Below are 21472 nucleotides of genomic sequence, written 5' to 3' on the forward strand. Positions count from 1 at the left end.
AATAAATAAGCATTTCCAAAAATGATGAAGAAAGAAACAAACAATCCATAAATGATATTCATAAAAAATACTCAAGGGATATATAACTTCAAACCTTATGTCTGTAGTTGATCCCTAAAATCGAAAAAGTACAGAAAAAAAAAACAAAAAATAAAATATCGAAAAAGTTTATTGCTAATATCATGAGCAAATGTTATATAAATATAGTAAAAATATGCCCGAAAATTTATTAAGTGTATCAAGCATAGTCTAATTGTTTTTTGCTCATTTTCTTTATTGTTCAAAAAAATGTTTATGTGCAAAGTGAACAAACAAATAATAAATCGAAACTATCACCAGGGTGCGAACCCTTACATTCTGTAATTCATTCGAAATGTATTTTAAATAAGTTTAATATTTGTTTTTAAATCCAATTGTTATAGCTTTTACATTTATGACAACTTTTTTTAATCCAGATATTAATGGGTCCGTTTCGATTTAATATCGATATAAGCTAGAGATCGGCTTGTTGTGCTACTAAAAAGCCCGCTTAGAAATTCTTTGTACTTCACCTTTTACTTAAACCTCCTTCATTACATGGGTCTTATGTTGGTCCTATACCATGGCCGATCCCAATTGGTCGGAACTTTCCTCGTGAAAACAAAATATGTATATATGTCCTTTATTTATAATTGGAGTAAAATAAATATATTACAAAAAAAATGACCAAATAGTAAAAAGTTAAGGGTGAACATATAACTCTATTGTTGGCTAAATCCTTTGCTTGATTCCTTAATGTATGGATTGATTCCAATTCTCCTTTCATGTAGCGGATCCATGAGTTTCTCGGGCATCCCTTCCTTCAATGTCTGCGAATTTCTGTCTATGACATTCCTCGCTATATCACCGCGCGGTTTGCGCAGGAAATGACACAACCAAGACCATTTTCTCTTACGAATTTCTACATCGACAGTGGTAGCGTTTGTTCTTATTTGTACTTCCTTATTTGAAATACGGTTTGGCCAGAAAAATCGAAGTATTTGTCGTAGGGAGCAATTTATAAAAACTTGGATTTTGCGAGAAGTTGCATGTGTCAAACTCCAAGTTGTACAGCCAAATAATAAAATAGATCTAACACTACTGTTAAACATTCTGACTTTCGTATAATTGGATGTGCTCAAAAATTCCGTTGTCCTTCTTACATGCTCTGTGCACGTTTTCGTTAGACGCATCTAGCCTGTGTTTATGCATCACGTAAAAACGCCAGCTACTTTCGTCGCCCTCTTCTTTCTACCGCGTGGATCGCGTTACCACGGAGGGCTAAGTTTATCGTCGGCATATCCGCGGCCCTTGTTGTCAGGTTATAGGACCTTCTTTATTCTCTCTTACCACACTGCGACAAGGCAATAAAAAAAAAATAAAAATGCAATTCCATGACAGTAGAGCTGGCAAAATATCGATTACTATCGATATTTTTTTGTCTAATTATCGATCATAGTTACATCTAAATAGGGGCTGATCTGGTCATATTTTATTCAGGTCCCGAGAACTCTTTTACAAGTAACAATTTTAGTGAAATCAAGCAAAAAATTCGCTTTTTATGGGATTAAGATACTAAGTTGCAACATTGGTCTATATGGCAGCTATATCTATCAAGTCTGATCTGGATGATATTTAGATCGAAAGTTTAAAACAACTCACTATTTCAAATTTCAACGAAATCGGGTAATAAATAAAGACCCTTAACAGACAGATCGGTCGATATGACAGCTATATCTAAATATAGTCCAATCTTAACCATATTTGGTTCAGTTTGCGGGAGGCTTAAAACAACTCTCTAATTAAAATTTGAGCGAAATCGGATAATAAATAACGTTTTTAGGGGCTTCAGACCTTAAAGCGGCAGATCGGCTTAAAATAACTCAGTGTCTAAAATTTTAAAGAAATCAGGTAATTAATGGTTAATAACTGGGTCGAATGTCAGGAGGATTAAAATAACTCACTGTATCAAATTTCAGTGAAATCGGGTTATAAATAAAGCTTTTATGGGATACAGATCTTAAAGCGGCAGATCGATTTATGTGGCAGCTATATCTAAATATAGTCTGATCTGAACCATATTTGGGTCGAATGTCGGGAGGCTTAAAATAACTCACTGCGGCAAATTTCAGCGGAATCGGGTAAAAAATAAAGCTTTTATGGGCTTTAGACCTAAAATCGGCGGATAGGTCTATTTGACAGCTATATCTAAATATAGACCGAGCTGAACCATATTTGAGTCAGATGTCGATGATGCAGCTTTTTTGGGTTTCAGACCCTTAATCGTCCGATCTGAACAATATATACGTCGGATGTAGAGAGGCTTAAAATAACTCACTGTTTCAAATTAATAAAGTTTTTATAGGCTTTGACCCTTTATCGCCAGATCGGTCTATATGGCAGCTACAATATATCCAAATATGGTCCGATCTGAACCATATTTGAGTCGGATGATCGAGAGACTTGAAACAATTCATTGTTCCAAATTTCAGCGAAATCGGGTAATAATTAAAGGTTTTATGGGCTTTAGATCGGTAGATCGATCTTATGGCAGTTATATCCAAATATGATCCGATTTGGCCTGCGTGCAACAAAAATACGTATCAGTGCCAACTTTCAGCTCAATATTAAATTTGGTTTTATTCAGTCTGTGATATTGCTTCTACATAAATCGATTTCCGGACTTCTTACTTCTCATTTTCGGTGGAAATATAGGTGATGGAAAATTGATGATAGTATCGATATTTATTATTATTTTTGTTTGCCAGCCATACATGACCGGAAGTCTTTCATCATCAAGGGCTGCCGACTCTGTGTACAATACACTGCTACAACAACAGCACCAACTCAAAAAATGATGATTTAAGCATTAGTAGCACAAGCTATAGCACGGTCTGTGACTTGACGGCTATAGTTACAGTAATCGCCGTAATAGCCATTTGGAGACAAAATAAGCGTTTGGTTTCTGAAAATACAATGTCAACATCCATACCACAGATGAACTTTTCCATTCTGCAAAAAATAGCTCTTGCGTGGAATGATAACAAATCTGAAGTTTTTTTCTTTTCCTTCTTTCTTGAGAGAATGGAAAAAAGGAAATGGGGAATAGAAAAACTTTGGAAAACGCAAGGAAATAAACGAAAAGATACCAAGAACAAGGTACAATCCCATGTCAGCCGGTTGTACGTACCGGATTGATCCGATGAAAAATATTTCAAATCGGTGAAAAACTAGCTAAATCACTTTCATTGTTTATTCACAACAATAAAAAAAATTCTCTGCTCTCTCAATTTTTTTCGTTTATTTCTGATTGTTGCACTTGACAGTTTTACAAACACATCTAGGTTAAATAAATATCTGTGACCCATACCCTTTGAACCATATGTGTAGCAACAGCTTCCATTTGGCATGTGTGCAAGGGTTCCTCCACTCCACTCTTGCGACATTGGCATTCGTGTTTCACACTCGAACTTTATCTCAGTCATTTGGTCCTAAACTTCTGGCGTTTCATTACTGAAGGGATAGTACCAGTCTGAAATCAAACACACTTAGAAAGTTTTTAGTACATTGTGTATTACAGTTAGCCTCCAAAGCTTCTGATGTGAAATCGTACCTACGACTCCGTATTGGGAAGCCGAGTCCTCCACAAAACCACCACTAAAATTATTATCTGATCTCCAGGATTTTAATCCTGGCGTTAAGCGTCATAGGGGGTAGAGTTCCCTGCAGTTGGGAACTTCAAGCCTACACAGAAGTTCATAATAAGAACAGGGCTAAGGTTGTGAGGAGAACTCAGCCAAGGAATGGAATGGAATTTTTAGTACATTGTGATATAACATTTAACGTCTAAAGCTTCTGATGGGAAATCTTACCTACGGCTCCACATTGGGAAGCCGATGACGCTAAGCGTCATAGGCGGATATTCTAACCAATGACATTCATTGGGTATGGTTCCCTCCAGTTAGGAACTTCAGGCCTACACAGTAGTTCATAAAAACAAGAGGGCTAATGTTGTGAGGAGAACCAAACCATGCAATGGGTCTCCACGGATTACCTCAAGCCTTCTTCGTTGAGGGCCTCCAGTCCCTTCGGGATATAAACGCAATAGATGCTCGACCATTCCAACTCCGCCTCACCCGCACGATTCCTGTTCGGCTTCTTTCGTGTTCCAATGCGATGTCAAAGATTTGACACTGCTAACAGTAGCCTGCGCCTGTCTTGCTTCCTTTGCCGTCTTAATGGCCATTGACACTAATACTAAATTCTAAATAAAGAGGAGCCTTCTCTCATATCAATGTCCGATTAAAGTTTAAGCTTGATGACAAGGGACCTGCATTTTTTTATACCTCACAAATGTAGCCAGCATAATTAGGGGTATAAGCACCGCTGAACATTTTTCTGATTTGAACCCAGGCGTTTGCGGTCATAGCAGCACATGCACAACAAAGCCTAATTGTCTTTATCATGTTTCGAAGATGCTTACCTACTGCTACTGCTGCTTGCATTTTTCAACAGATTTCGATCTCCTATGGCTGTACACCATGGTTTTCAGTACCGCCTGACTGCATATCGTGATAGCTGAAGCGTAGCTTTCTCCTCCGTTCGATATCATCTCCAGAACCTTAAAAATCGCGAAGATATTTCATTGAAAGACGTAACACCCGTCCAGAAGACTATATGGTTTCTTGACTACTAAGGACTCATTACAGATACTTCGGTGCGCCCATCCGTATATGTATACTGAAGATCTTATGAAGTATTGAGTTCATCCAGTCCAACTCCTCCTCTCTCTTCTCTGCGGTAAAACGACGTCCAAGACGCAATAAAGGACACTCTCTTTGGTATATAGACCGAATCGCCGCCCATAACCCATAGCTGCACCGTATTCGCAGGTCCTAACAGAATAGTATTCGAAAGGGAATCCTCTTCGCCGCACACCTAACATACAGATGCCAGGGCATCAGATTAATGTTCCACATATAAATAAAAACGGACCCAATTAATATAAAGTGTTGAATTTATAAAATTAGTGTTATCACCTATTCAGCAAATATGATTTGATAAATAACAAAAGAGAAATGAGAAGGCAGTGGGCTTTCAGTAAAGAAAGCACATGAGGTAATATTCATCGGCGTACATTTTTTGTTCATTCGAAATTGTATGACTGAAATCATCTACAGTCGAAACCGCATAACTGTAAATACGCTTAAGAGAAAAATCCCGCTTAAATGAAACTTGACGGGAACTACGCTAAACTGTAAATTACGGATAAGTGAAACCAATTAGATGTATTTTTAGCGTTTCACTTATACGGTTTAGACTGTGCTTAATGCTAGCACAATCACAATCACAGCACATTATTTGTTGATGAGAGGATAAAAGTGTTAAGCTATCTTTTAAGGGTATAAGTGGATAACCCGTGAACGCCTTGTTTTCAATCCTAGCGAGGAGAATCAAGTAAAAGCGTGCTAAGTTCGGCCGGACCGAATCTTGGGAACTCACCAGCATGGATTCTGGTAAAAATATATACAAATAAATCTAGTTCAAGGGCATTATTTTATTCTACATACCAAACTTCTGTCAAACCAGCAAAAATTAAAGCTATTTGGCGCAGTTTTTGGAAGTCGTAACAGAACACCACATGCAAAATTTCAGCCAAATCGGATAAATATTTCGGCTTGTAAGGACCTAAGAAGTAAAATCGGGAAATCGGTTAATATGGAAGCTATATCAGGTTATAGACCGATTTGGACCGTACTTGACACAGTTGTTGGAAGTCATAACAAAACACTACAATTCCAGCCAATTTCGGACAAAAATTGTGGCTTGTAAGGGCTCAAGAAGTCAAATCGGGAGATCGGTTTTTATGGGAGCTAAATCAGGTTTTAGACCGATTTGGACCGTTTTTGGCGCTGTTATTGAAAGTCGTAACAGAACACCACGTGCAGAATTTCAGCCAAATCGGGTGAAAATTGGGGCTTTTAAGGACATAAGAGGTCCAATCGGGAGATCGGTTAATATATCACATATTGCGGCTCCCAGGGGCTCAAGAAGTCAGTATATGGGAGCTATATCTAAATCTGAACCGATATTGCCCATTTGCAATCTCCAATGACGTACATCGATCCTAAGTATCTGTGCAAAATTTCAATTGGCTAGCTATACGCGTTCGACCTCTATCGTGATTTCGACAGACGGACGGACGGACATATACGGACGGACGAATATTTCGAGGTGTTACAAACGGAATGACTAGATAAGTATACCCCATCTTATGATGGTGGGTATAAAAAGATGAACTGTCAGTTATCACTTTCACTCATCTTGATTTCTTTTGTGGATTAAGGAATGGCAAATTTTTGGGAAAACTTGAGAAATTTTAATGATGTACCCCCTCTCATTCTCGCAAACAATGAGCTGTATTTTAAATATTTAAACACATTTTTCAAACGATTTGGTCGAAATTAAGCATTAACCATCTTTTAGTATATCTCCCGTATATAAAGATTTTAAAGATCTCAAACACTTGTTCCCTTTAATTTGGCTCAAATTTGGCACTTCGGGTAACCCTTCATATAACGGTGCAGTCCACATTAAACTTTTTTTTAAGTTTCTAAAAATATTTCAACTGATTTGTCGAAATTTCGGTTAATAGTGGTCCTCGTTGGTTTAGGCCTCTTCGAATATCTAATTCTTCAGCTTTTTGGAGTTTGTTAATCTGTAGAAACTTTGTAATATATAAAAAGACTTTTTTTGATGTAACGATCTTATCAAAAAGGAAATTGAATACAATTTTTGTGGAAAATTCTTCTCCACTGCACACTGCTCATTTTTCTATTGTTATTTGTTTTTACTTAATAATTCTAAGTATTATTTAATTATTTTAAGCTATAAATTCATGTTTTTGTAGTTAAATTAAAATCAAATCAAATATAAAGTTTCCTTATATTTATTAATTTTTTATTTATAGAAAACGCTACTTTTATATTTTAACAAACATGTGATGAGAGCCACCATTTACAGAACATATTTGTGTTATTTAAATGCTCAAATTTTATATTTTATTTGTCAAATGCCGCATATTTTCTGAGCATTACTCTTTTAGTATATATAGTAATTCTTAATTGTAAACGGGTGTTCAGGTCTAAATAATTAAATTCATAATAATTAAATCAGAATTAGTTTTTTATAAAAAAAGGGCTGGAAGTATTTCTTATAAATTTTTAAAATGTCGTTTGTATCTAAAAATTGGATTCCTGTATTTTCCCATGTTTCAAAATACGATGTCAGTTGAATATTAGTTAACCGACAGATTTTATGTTTTAGCTAAAAAACCGATTTTGTTTGCCCCAAATGTCGACAGAAATTGTATTTGACAAATAAAACATGAGATTTATTTTTTAAACATTTTCTGTATGTTTGATCCTTTATCTACAACACACACAAAACACAATCCGATTTCACTGTTAATCTAAATAAAATATAAGCATTTTAAAACAACACCAACAAAAAAGTAATACTGCCAAATGAAAACAAACACGTTGTTTTGCTAATGACCAAATCAAATGCAAAAAATAAAAAACTACATCAACAATCAAAAAAAGCCAAATAAATGCGAACTATAACCGAACTACGTTAATATCCATCCATTAAAGTAACATAGTTCTACTATTCCTACTAACCTGCTTCGTAAAATAATGCCAAGCAACTTCGTCGTCATCACCAACATCGTTTTTCCAATAAATGATAACATGAAAAAGGCAAATATCAGTTTATATCTCATTTTAATTGTATTTTGGATATTTGATCTTGAATTTTGGTGTTTTTGAATAGGTGTAATGTATTAAATTTTTTCTCTTAAATACCTATTTTGATTAGCTTTTGTTTAGAACCCTATTTTCAACCTACTTGGGCATTTTGTAGGCCAAAAATTAATTGTTTTATTTAAACAATGCAACTTTTGATTAAATAAGAGTTCTTGATATTGCCCCTTAGTTACCTTTTGTAAGTTTTTTTTAATGTTTATTTTATAATATACGTATATGTAGGTTGTGCATGTTGAATAGCCTTTTAAATTATTTTTTCCAGATTAAATCGACTTTTGCATTCGTAAAGTTCTACAATAAAATTATAGATGACTGTTCATTATAGTTTAGTAAGATTCTATTTATTTTAGCTTATCTATTGATCTATTATTAATCAAGTATTTCAAATAAAATTCCATGGCCAGTCAATTAACACGAATTTATGCAAAGGATCCCATATTTTTTGTTTTACATAAATTACTTTTTCAATGTCTTTTCCCTATGTAACTATTACCAAAATTTAAATGTCGTTTCAAAATTTTATGCAAGAGTTGTGTGGTTGGTGAAAACACCAACACTATAAATAAATCGTGTATAATTGGGGCCCTCTAGCGACTCAAGAGCTCTGTATATGTGAACATATATTACCTCGGTTTATATGGAAGCTATCTCAGGTTAAAGAACAATCAATTTGTCCCATACTGGATGTGGATGCACGAAGTCATAACAAAGCATCATATGCAAAATTACATCCAAATTGAACAAAACTTGCGCCCTCTAGCGGTTGAACAAATTTAAATCGTTTAAATCGTGTGTTCAAATGGGAGGTATATCAAAGAATCGACCGATTCAAACTTAACTTTGTTACAATCTTGAAAAAATCGCCTTTTTAGAGGCTCAAGAAACCAAATCGGAAAATAGGTGAATGGGTAGCCAACCACGAAATGTGAGTTCACTCGGCCGCGTGTCTCGTCGACTCCCAGAGATACATCTGCAAGTTGGCCGAGATCGGAGAAAACCCGCCTTCCTAGAATGGAAAGCCTGTAGCTCTGAAGACCCGGGTATGAATAGAGTAGGTGTTTGATCTTCTCCTACTCATCCTCCCCCACTGTAGTCGTTGTACAGGACCTGTGCGTGGCCATATGGCCCATCGCACAGTATCCGGTTATGACACCTGTAATCGTAATCAGTGACCCCTCATCCCCCTTGCACAGTTGTCACGGATACAATGTGATATGTAAGGATCCTTTAAGGAAAAAGAGAAGCTTAGCTGCTTAGCGCGTCCACAGGTTGCGGATAGTGAAATGCTCCATACGGAGTAACTGGAGTAAGTAAGACGCGGACAGGGGTATCGAGTCTCATATCTAGAGTCTCAGTGAGAGGCCGGGCGACACCGGGTATTACACAAGTACTGAGTGTCTATGATGCTCGATATGACAAGGCGAGTTATTGGCGCCTTTAAATTACCTTGTTCCTGTGGCGATCGGTCCTTTGGACCGGAACGAGCTTGGTCACATACAGGAGCCTGATGAAGATTGCCACCTCCACAAGAAAATGTGGCTACAACAACAACAACTATTTCGTGCAGTATAGACTCATCCCGCCCGCGCCTTGCGCTCGTGACCCCTACATGGAGTGCATGGGGATAGCAGTCAGATCCGGTACTGCCGAGATAGAGCTATACAACGTGTACATACGGCCGGTTGGTGGCTGTGTCCCAGGTAATGGCCAGAGTTGCAAGCCCGACATCAGTGGCCTACTATCTGTCCATAATCGTCTGGTTCTAGGAGACTTTAATGAGCATCACATTTCATGGCATTCTCCCCTAGGTAATGACCAGCGGGGCATAGCTTTGGCAGAGCAGATTGAAGGCTCCACATTTTGCACGGTGAATTATCCGACTAGGATTACGAGGAGGTGTAACAGCTCGCCAGACATTTCCATTCCAACCATATTTATAAATTCACAAAAGTTGAAACTAATTGTACGATTTCCTAATTATTTTTCAATTGTCAAAAACTAGTTTTTTGACTAGGTTTATGACGTTTTTTAAGTATGTATTATACGTCGATAATGTATGTCATATACGTCGGAGTTTCTAACAGACCATCTCTGATCCCAACCGACCTACACTAATAAGAAATATTTGTGCAAAATTTCAAGCGCCTAGCTTTACTTCTACAAAAGTTGGCGTGCTTTCGATAGACAGACGGACATGGCCAGATCAACTTAAAATGTCTGATGATCAAAAACATATATACTTTATCGGGTCTTAGACGCATATTTTGAGGTGTTACGAAAGGAATGGCGAAATTAGTACACCCCAATCCTATGGTGGAGCGTATAAAAACAGAAAGACCCCGAGTTTGAATTGAAAAACAGCAAAATTAAAAAATCTTTTATACCCTCCACCATGGATCGCATTTGTCGAGTTCTTTTCCCGGCATCTCTTCTTAGGCAAAAAAGGATATAAGAAAAGATTTGCTCTGCTATTAGAGCGATATCAAGATATGGTCCGGTTTGGACCACATTTATATTATATGTTGGAGACCTGTGTAAAATGTCAACCAATTCGAATAAGAATTGCCCCCTTTGGGGGCTCAAGAAGAAAAATAGATTCGATTTATATGGGAGCTTTATCGGCTATAGACAGATTTAGACTATAATAAACACGTATGTTGATGGTCATGGGAGGATCAGTCGTACAAAAAAACAGGCAAATCGGATAATAATTGCGACCTCTAGAGGCTCAAGAAGTCAAGTCCCCAGATCGGTTTATATGACAGCTATAACAGGTTATGAACCGATTTGAACCTTATTTGACACAGTTGTTGAGAGTAAAAATAAAATACGTCATGCAAAATTTCAGCCAAATCGGATAGGAATTGCACCCTTCAGAAGCTCAAGATATCAAGTCCCCAGATCTGTTTATATGACAGCTATATCAGATTATGAACCGATTTGAACCATACCTGGGACAGTTGTTGGATATCATAACAAAATACTTCGTGCAAAAATTCATTCAAACCGTATAAGAATTGCTCCCTCTAGAGGCGCAAGAAATCAAGACCCAAGATCGGTTTATATGACAGCTATATCAGGTTATGTACCGATTTGGACCGTACTTGGCACAGTTGTTGGATATCATAACAAAACACGTCGTGCAAAATTTCACTCCAATCGGATAAGAATTGGGCACTGTAGAGGCTCAAGAAGTCAAGACCTAAGATCGGTTTATATGGCAGCTATATCAGGTTATGGGCCGATTTGAACCATACTTGGCACAGTTGTTGGATATCATAACAAAACACGACGTGCAAAATTTCATTCCAATCGGATAAGAATCGCGCACTCTAGAGGCTCAAGAAGTCAAGACCCATGATCGGTTTATATGGCAGCTGTATCAAAACATGGACCGATATGGCCCATTTACAATACCAACCGACCTACACTAATAAGAAGTATTTGTGTAAAACTTTAAGCGGCTAGCTTTACTCCTTCGGAAGTTAACGTGCTTTCGACAGATAGACGGACGGACATGGCTAGATCGACATAAAATGTCGCGACGATCAAAAATATATATACTTTATGGGGTCTCAGACGAATATTTCGAGTAGTTACAAACAGAATGACGAAATTAGTATACCCCCCATTCTATGGTGGAGGGTATAAAAATTGTACATATTTTAGGAGTCATAGAGAAATTTTGAGAAGTTCGTTTGATAAAAATGTTTGCAAAGGCTCTAAAAGTAAAAATCGGGTGACACACATACAATCTGAACCGAAATTCACTAGTGATCCGAAGAGTCATAAATGAAACCTTTGTGCCTAATTTTGAGAGGATCAGTTGACAAGTTATGATATTATTGCAGTATTAGGCCAAATCGGGCAAACATATATATGGGAGCTATATCCAAATCTGTAATAAATTTGTTCACAATTTAACATGGACAGAAAGACAGAAGGACAGACAGACACACGAACAGACAGACGGACATAGTTAAATCGAATCAGAAAGTGAATATAGGTCGATCGGTATGCCCTTAAAGGGTACGACAATAGTGATTTAGGGTATGGTTAGGTTAGGTCAGGTAAGAGTGAAAGTCCTTTCCAGACTCACTTGGACAATTTTTAAATCCATTGCGATACCACAATAGCGACAGTCCAAGGCCCCTGGTGGGAATCGAACCCATGACCCCCGCACTGGCAGTTCGAGCACGCTACCAACTCGGTTACCCGGGGCGCCTCGGTGCAGAATATAAAAACTTGAACCCATTTTTTTACCCGTGATTTCGACCGTTCTGTTGAACGGATCGACAGATATGGGTTAACGACGAATGTAAAGAAAAATACCTAAGAATAGAAGTCTTAGAAAAATTCTAGCTCGAGGTAGGAAAGAGGTAATCTAATGAAATTTGGATTGGCGCACACTGGCCGAATAAAAATTTTTTCCTAAATACCAAAAGTTTCCACACTTCCGTTTATTTTTCCCTTTTTTGGCATATCAATTAAAGCTTGAAATGTTCTCTATATCCTAGCCGACTTTCAACTTGTGATTTTCTGAATGTTAAAACCCAAGTAGAACATTGCATTTTATTGCACATATGAGTAACGAACTTTTATTCTCCATTTCTTCCTCTATAAAATCCAAAAAAAAAACACACAAAAATATATTTAAACTATCCGATTTTATGTATACGGCATAACCAAAAACCATTTTTCAAATATATCGAATTTTCCAAATTTTGTTGTTGTCGTCATCATTAGACATTAAACAAGTAAGAGCGTGCTAATTTCGGCCGGGCGAATCTTACATACCCTCCACCATGGATCGCATTTCACGAGTTCTTTGCACGGTATCTCTTTTTAGACAAACTAAGGAAAAAAGAAAATAATTGCTATGCTAATTGAATTGAGTATTGGAGACCATAATAGAAGTCTATGTGTAAAATTTCAGCGAAATCGAATAAGAATTGGGCCTTTTAGGGGCACAAAAAGTAAAATAGGGAGATCGGTTTATAGGGGAGCTGTATCAGGCTGAAAACCGATTCAGACCATATTTGACACGGATATTGAAGGTCATAGGAGAAGCCGTTGTACAAAATTTCTGCCAAATGGGATAATAATTACGCCCTCTTGAGGCTCAAGAATTCAAAATCCCAGATCGGTTTATATGGCAGCTATATCAGGTTATGGACCGATTTGAACCATATTGTTGGAAGTTATAACAAAACACCTCATGCAAAATTTCAGCTAAATCGGATAGGAATTGCGCCATCTAGAGGCTCAAGAAGTCAAGACCCCAATTAGTTTTATATGACAGCGATATCAGGTTATGGACCGATATAAACCATAATTGGCACAGTTGTTAGAAACTATAACAAAACATCTAATGGAAATTTTCAGCCAAATCGGATAAGAATTGCGCCCTCTAGAGGCTCAAGAAGTCAAGACCCAAGATCGGTTTATATGGCAGCAATATCAAAACATGGACCGATTTGTCCCACTTAAAATCCTAACCGACCTACATTAATAAAAAATGTTTGTGGAAAATTTCAAGCGGCTCGCTTAACTTCTTCGAAAGTTAGCGTGCTTTTGACAGACAGACGGACGGACGGACGGAGAGACAGACCGACGGACATGGCTAGATCGACTTAAAATGACATGACGATCAAGAATATATATACTTTATGGGGTCTCAGACGCATATTTCGAGGTGTTACAAATAGAGTGACGAAATTAGTGTACCCCCATCCTATGGCGGAGGGTATAAAAAAACCGCCTACCCCAAAAGGGTGTCTATCTATTCCAAATACCATCTGATAAATGTACCCTTATATAGGAGGTACTATGAAATATTGGTCGATTCGTCTATGGAATATACTTTCGACAGCCCAAGGAAATTGGAACAAAAATTTGGGTTTCAGAGCAAAAATACCGATAATTGGGGTACATTAGTATGGTACATACACCTAAAGTTGGACCGATATGGACCATATTCGATATATTCGCTCTTTATAAGCTTAAGATGTTTAATCTGGAGATCGATCTATATGGTAGCTATATCAAAATATGGACTGTGATGAGTATATTATAACCAAATTTTCCAATCTTAAGCAAAGTCGGACAATTAATGCGCCTTTAAGGAGCTGAAGATTTCAAATCTGGAGTTTAGTCTATGCGGGGGCAATGAAAATATATAATCCTATACAGCTCATCCTCGAATATAATGGATAAAAAATACAATTGTGCCAAAATGTAACTTCCATAAACATAAAACTATTAAGTTGAAGCTTACTCTTATAAGGACGTAATCCCTAAAATTTGGCTTGTATATGCACAAACTTTGGCCCGAGTTATTATATCTGAATACTGCTGCTGATGCTAATCAAATCGATTCAAGCATGTAATGATATTACCATATTTTGCCTTCCGTTTAAATAACTTTTCAATTTAAACAAGTAAAACCGTGCTAAGTTCGGCCGGGCCGAATCTTGGGAACCCACCACTATGGATTCTGCTAAAAATGTATACAAAATAAATTAAGTTGTAGGGCATAATTTTATTCTACATACCAAGCTCTGTCGAACCAGCAAAAATTAAAGCTTCTAGGAACCGAACAAGGATGATCGAGAGACCGGTTTACATGGGAGCTATATCAGGTTAAAGACTGAGTTTGGCCGCACTGGGCACAGTTGTTGGAAGTCATTACAAAATACTACATTCCAGACTCCAGATTGCGGCTTGTAAGTCGCAAGTCAAGTCGGAAGTCAAGTAGAGCGATCGGTTTAAATGGTAGCTTTATCAGGTTATAGACCGATTTGGACCGTACTTGGCACAGTTGTTGAAAGTTATAAAATAACACTTCGTGCAAAATTTCAGCCAAATCGAACTAAAAATTGCGGCTTCCAGGGGTTCAAGAAGTCAAATCGGGAGATCGGTTTTTATGAGAGCTATATCAGGTTATAGACCGATTTGGGTCGTACTTAGCACAGTTGTTGGAAGTCATAACAAAATACCACATGCACGTCTCATATAAACCGGGCGATCGGTTTGTATGGGACCTATACCAGGTTAAAGACTGATTTGGACTGTACTTAGCAAAATTGCGGTTTCCAGGGACTCAAGCAGTCAAATCGGGAGATCGGTTTATATGGGAGCTATATCTAAATCTGAATCGACATAGCCCAATTGCAATCCCCAATCTGTGCAAAATTTCAAGCGGCTAGCTTTACGCGACCTCTATCGTGATTTCGGTCTATTCAGAACGACGAGACGATCAAGAATATGTATACTTTATGGGGTCTTAGACGAATTTTTCGAGGTGCTACAAACGGAATGACTAGATTAGTATACCCCCATCCTACGTTGTTGGGTAGACAAATATATTTCTGCTAACAAGAGTAACCCAAAGAGCAATGAATCGTAAAATTGGAAACAACAACAAAGCAACATTAGAAAAGCCAAACTTGTGCCTTTGTGCAGCTTTTTTTCTCAGTGCAACTAATCGACTTCAAAATCAATTATTCGACTTTTTAATCATTGAAGGTCGACTTTGACTTTTCAACTTTTTTACACAAAATGTCGACTAATCGATTAGTCGAAAGTCCACTTTGGGATTCCTACTTGGCATGTCAATGTATGTGGAACATAAGGTCGATGTTGCCGTGCTTCCAATCTCTCCACATCCATACATTGGGGATAAGTTGTCACGTTCACCTACCCCGACTCTCATTCTCCTTAGTCTCCTCTTGTATGGCCCGAGTATGATTCCTTTGAATCTCACCCTCTTCTCACTGGTTGTTGCAACTCGCGGTGTAGAGCCTGTCACGCTCAATGGTCGGTAGGTCCAGCAGAACATTCCACCTAATACAAGGGCAACAGTCGACCTGTGTATCAAGAGTAGGGATTTCGTTTGGCATGCTGCCTGCAGTGTTTGTCCCCATATTTCCATCCTATTAAGAGTCTCTGCTTATTGGGGAGAGGACCACCTGTGTTTGTCTTAAGTCAATCGAGTTGCGCCACTCGAATTCCTAGATATTTGACCTATCTCTTGGTCCTCACCAGTTTTTATAAATTTTTAAATTTATATTTAAGTTTCAAAAAAATTTAATTTGTTTGTAGGGATTTTTCAGAACTATGGAACAAAAAAATTTGGAGAATGGACCAAGATAAAGATTTGGCAGCTCGAACAAACTACGAAAGGCCGAGGAGATCTTCGTGCCTCACACCCAATATGTAGGTGCAGCGCTCCTTATAGCCTCCAAGTTCAGCAGCTCCGCTGATTCACACATTGCTACCAAATGCCTTTCATTTGAGTCCCATGTACTCGTATGGGAGGTTCATGGATTGACATTTAACGCACATTTCTTGGGCTTGTTTTATAACGTAAAGAGCCTGTGCTTCTGCAGAACCCTAATTTCAACAAAGCAAATCTTCGATAGCTCCGACAGTAATTATTAAGAGGCATTCTTTTGTGTTTGCCATAGAAAAATTTCCATTTTTTTTGCCAAATTTAAAAAAAAGCTTTTGCTCTATGATTGGATAAACGTGAATCGAATGTGGTTAGAATCATGTAGAGTGGCTTGAGTTGTGTATAGCATTAAATATATTAAGGATTCCCTACCAAATTTCGGTGAGAAGCTCCACTTAAAAACAAAAACTTATTTTTTTTTTCATTATAAATTTCATTAATTTCCCCTTTATAATGTAACGTCACCAGCACTATGTACGGATGTTTGAAGTAAAGGTGATGTTTGTTATTGCTGCACACTTTTTTCACTGTACTTATATGATTATAAAAATAAATTCCTTTAGATGTACTATATAATACATACATATATGCATGTTTTTATATATATATTTATTTAATTTGAAACATTTTTAATAACTTATATCTTTGTTTCAATTTACAGAGCTTCAGCTGCCGACATGAGACAAGCTGCAGTTAATTCCGGTTTGGCAGGCGGTGGTACTCAGGGTACGACTACAAATGATCGTGCTGGCATTATTAATAATGCCCAACCATTCTCATTTACGGGCGCGGTGGGCACCGATAGCAATGTGTGATGGAATGTAAATACGGAAAAAGAAGATGTGACGAAAAATCATCAACAAATTGATAAGGAAGCCAATAAAAATTCATTTATACACACACCCACACTCACACTAAACTAAGGGAGGCCACACATACATTTTATTTCCAAGAAAATCTTAATGAGAGAATAAAAGTCATATATTTAATAATTTTCTATAAGAAAAAAGCAAAATATCGCAGATAAGAAGAAGAATAGAAGCTGGTTGGGGTTTTAGATTTTCAAAATCCTTGGAAAAAGTAGGTGTCTTAAAACTAAAGTGGCTTATAAGTTATAATGACACTCCCATTTATTATCAATCTCCCACTTCATATTTATTCAGTCCATGCTCGCTCTTCTAAAAAAAACACGAGAGCAGTAGAATTAAAATGAGGAGAGTTTTACACTCACAAAGGCTTATTTGAATTGCAGAGCGACTGCTATGTTCAAGCAACAACAATTGATTTATTTATGACTAAGCCGCCATTAGACGACAAGACATGTCATATGTAATTTCAGAAATAGCAACTCTAAAAGTTGTACAAATCGTGAGATACGTACGACAAATTTAATATGACAAATGAATTTTGGATTAAATATGCAACTTCTTCGATTAAATCGAGTTTTTATTTCATCGAACACACCTGTAGATACATGTCTACAAAAAAGTACAATACGTATTCGACGTAATAAGACAAATCTTATGAATACAGAAAGTGACAGTTCATATGGCATGTCTTATCGTCTAATGGCAGCTTTACTTTACTTTTATTGGTTTAAGCAAGTGGTGATTTCCATATACGAGATTATCGATAATTACCAAAGCAATTGGTGACCAATATACAGGAAAGAAGAAGGCTCAAAAAAGCATTAACTTTTAAGGACAGTTTAAATGACACATCGTGATGCGTTGTTATTGTAATAGCATTGGTGAAAATAAAGGTGTATCCGTCACATGTACACATGACCATCAGTCATGGTTAAAAAATCAAAATCATTGGATTTTTCGAATTTCTTTTAAATCGAAATGTGTAATCATTTCTTGATAGAAATAAATAAAATAAAAGAAATAAAATCTATAAAAGAGAAGAAAAGTATGGAAAATGAAATAAAATCAAAGGAAAAAAATCGATGTACCGTTTTAGGCAAAAGCTTTAATAATGTATTTGTACACATGGCATAATTACCAGGTAGTGTACCGTAAACAGCTGAGCAACTTTTTTTCTCGCGAAGTGCACTATCTGTCAACGAGTTTTGGTTGTATGTGTGTGTGTATTATAGTTAAGAACTATAACACACACAAATAACGAAAAATGGCGCGAACTAGTAACATGCACAAAATCAGAGTTGAACTAATCACTGATTTTGACAGATAGTCCACTCAATATTATGTTGTTAGGCAACTGCCACTATCTGTAAATTAATATATCTTGCTTGTACACACGATGAGTACGATCATGATGTGCTGCATAGATGGCCTAATATTATGGCCCTTTCATACGGTTCATCATGATCGTACTCATCGTATGTACTACTTGATTACAGCTTTTGCCAAAAACGTAACAACGATTTTTCTTTCCATTTCCGTCAATTAATGATTACAAATTTCTTTGCAAACGGTAATCGATAGATGCCGTTCATTGAAAAATCAAATGATTTTGATTTTTCCGCCATGACTGATAGTTATGTATACATGTGATCCATGTTAACTCCGCATTCAGTTCCTTGGTGACCAATGTGTCAACAGAAGAATTACCTACCACGCAGTTTTGGTCATGTTGTCGCCACCTCCACATGAAATTGTGGCACTTAGTATTTGTGCTGGAGTCAGTGCCACCCGACCTCTCACTGAGACTCTCCGCTCGATTGCAGTTACAGTTACTCCGGATGGAGCATTCCACTATCCGCAACCCGTGGACGCGCCCGGTAGCTCGCAGCTAAGCTTCTCGTGACAGCAACAAACAAAACACAGATCGGACCTCAAGGTTCCAGCTTGTGCGGTGCTCACAGCTATCCCTTGCCGGGTGATAATCATCATCATGAATCGGCTGTGTGGTAATTCACCATTAATTGCTTAAGATTGCCATAGTTTGAAAGGTCATAAATTTCATTGCTATTGCTTTTGATAATTATCTTGGTATCAGCGGTGTGGTAATTCAAGAATTGGCTGTTTGGAAAAATCACCATTTGCTTAAGCTAATCCAAAGTATGGAAGGTTATAGATAAATCAATTGCTATTGTTGTTGCTCGAACATAACGGTCGCTCTGTAATTGAAATGAGACTTGGTGTGAGTGAGACTCTCATTAATTTTAATTTTTAAATATTTAAATTGCTCTCATAGAATGGGTTGAAAAAGATTTGAAATGACAAAATGATATTAATTGTGAGTGCCTTTAACTAATACTACAATACAACATTATAAGATGTAAAAATTGATTTGTAGTTTGTTTTCTTCTTTCTTTTTAGTATTTATTATTAATTTAGTTTGTATATTTTCTATAATGTGTGTTCTGTAATGCGTTTTCATTGTCGTCGTGATTTGAAAAGAAAAAAAATACATTTTGTTCATTCAAAAAAGTTTAAAGAAAAAAAAGTAACCGCAAACTTTTATTCATTCCATTCATAAATTTTGTAAATGAAAATTAAATTAAAAAAAAACAAAAAACATATTCTCATATAAACTAAAGCTTTATGTACCATTATAATTTGATAAACTTGTAAAACATATACATATGTACGAGTATGTATGTAATTTATAGTTGGTTTAATTAACACTTTGCTAGTTTTTCCGTTAAATTCAATAAATTTTTCAAAAAAAAAACACTGTATTTAAAAGAAAATGTAAAAAATTTATCAAAAAAAAAGACCTGTTAAATTATATATAAAAAAATTTACTGCAACCACTATATCATGTATTTAAGCAAGAAAACAGAAAGAAATAGTAAAAAAAGTTTTAATTCACTAAAAAAACAAAAATGTATGTATCATTAAAAAATAGAAATACAATCTGTATATTAAGTACATATGTATGGTATTCTTAGCAGATTTAATATAAAAAATAACAAAAACAAACTACAACAGCCAACAACACTAAATAAAAAAATCTTAACTAAACTAAAACTAAACACACCCAAATTAAAAAAAAAATCATTTATCGAAATAGTATCAAGCAATTGTGTTAACTATAGATTGAGCAACAAAAAGATGTTAAATTTCAACTTCAATTATTCCTGAAAATAGTCCTGATTCAATTTTCTATAACGCAATCTGTAAACCCAAGTAAATTGACGTGTATTTTTAGTTGATATATAAATTATAATAATTATAATTATATCTATTACATTATAAACATAATTATACATACATAATTAAATTATACACGGAGGAAATGAGAGCGGCGTTACATTATGCATATATACATATAAATAAATATATATATATATAAATAATTAAATAAAATTATTAGTATAAACAAACTAAATTTTATTGAAAAACTCATCACAATGAAAAACAAAAAAACAAAAAGTTGAAACAAAAAATAAAATAATGTATAAAACCTTTAAAAATGTTAAGGGTTCATTCTCAACAGGGTATGGATACACAGCCAGGGTATGAGAAGCAACAATCAAGGTGGCTACTTGTAGGCCAGTTTGGCCTATTGTGATATACAAGTAAGGAAAATTGTAGGTGAAAACTTAAAGGGTGTGAGTCACTACATCAGACCTAGAGACAACAGAAGAAAAACAAGAGTTAGAACAGTAAGGAACAAGTAAATGTGTGCTAAGTTCGGCCGGGCCGAATCTTGGGAACCCACCACCATGGATTCTGCTTAAAATGTATACAAAATAAATTTAGTTGAAGGGCATACATTTATTCTACGTACCAAACTTCTGTCAAGCTAGCATAATTAAAGCTTTTAGGAACCGAACAAGGATGATCGAGAGACCGGTTCCCTTGAGAGCTATATCAAAAATTGCGGCTTCCAGGGGCTCAAGAAATCAAATCGGGAGATCGGTTTATATGGGAGCTATATCTTAATCTGAGACGATATGACCCATTTGCAATCCCCATACATCAATGTTAAAAATTTCAAGCGGCAAGCTTAACGCGTTCGACCGCTATCGTGATTTCGACAGATGGACGGACTGACATGGCTAGATCGACTCAGAATATCGAGGCGATGAAGAATATGTATACTTTGGGGTATCTTAGACGAATATTTCGAGGTGTTACAAACAGAATGACTAGATAAGTGGTGGGTATAAAAAATAGGATTATTAATATATTCATGGTAGTGGGTATCCAAAGTTCGGCATGGTCGAACTTAACACGTTTTTACTTGTTTTTATTTACCACAACAATTTTTTATATTGTCAAAAAATCGACGGCGATTAATACGATGAAATGTGAAATTCGCCTTCTACTACAACTGCTGCCGATTTTCGCCTTCGACAACGCCAACAGAAAAAAATTAAGACCTATATTTGACCGATTAAATATGGTATTGACTTATAAAAAACTTTTCAAAAAAGTTGTTAATTGCTTTAATAATTTTTGACATAGAAACTCGATTT

At 36.3% G+C, this 21472-nt stretch overlaps 1 protein-coding gene across 1 annotated transcript in view; it reads left to right on the plus strand.

Moving 5' to 3' along the window:
• LOC106085508 (calcium channel flower) overlaps positions 1-17069 on the plus strand; it is a 42130-nt gene extending 25061 nt beyond the window's left edge. The window contains exon 5 of the mRNA XM_013249785.2: positions 16739-17069. Coding sequence (XP_013105239.1) covers positions 16739-16892 — 154 coding nt within the window. The 3' untranslated portion in view covers positions 16893-17069. The remainder of the gene's footprint in view (positions 1-16738) is intronic.
• The last annotated feature ends 4403 nt before the right edge of the window (positions 17070-21472 follow it).

The sequence above is a fragment of the Stomoxys calcitrans genome, chromosome 1 (assembly GCF_963082655.1).
Source record: "Stomoxys calcitrans chromosome 1, idStoCalc2.1, whole genome shotgun sequence".
NCBI classification, from domain to species: domain Eukaryota; kingdom Metazoa; phylum Arthropoda; class Insecta; order Diptera; family Muscidae; genus Stomoxys; species Stomoxys calcitrans.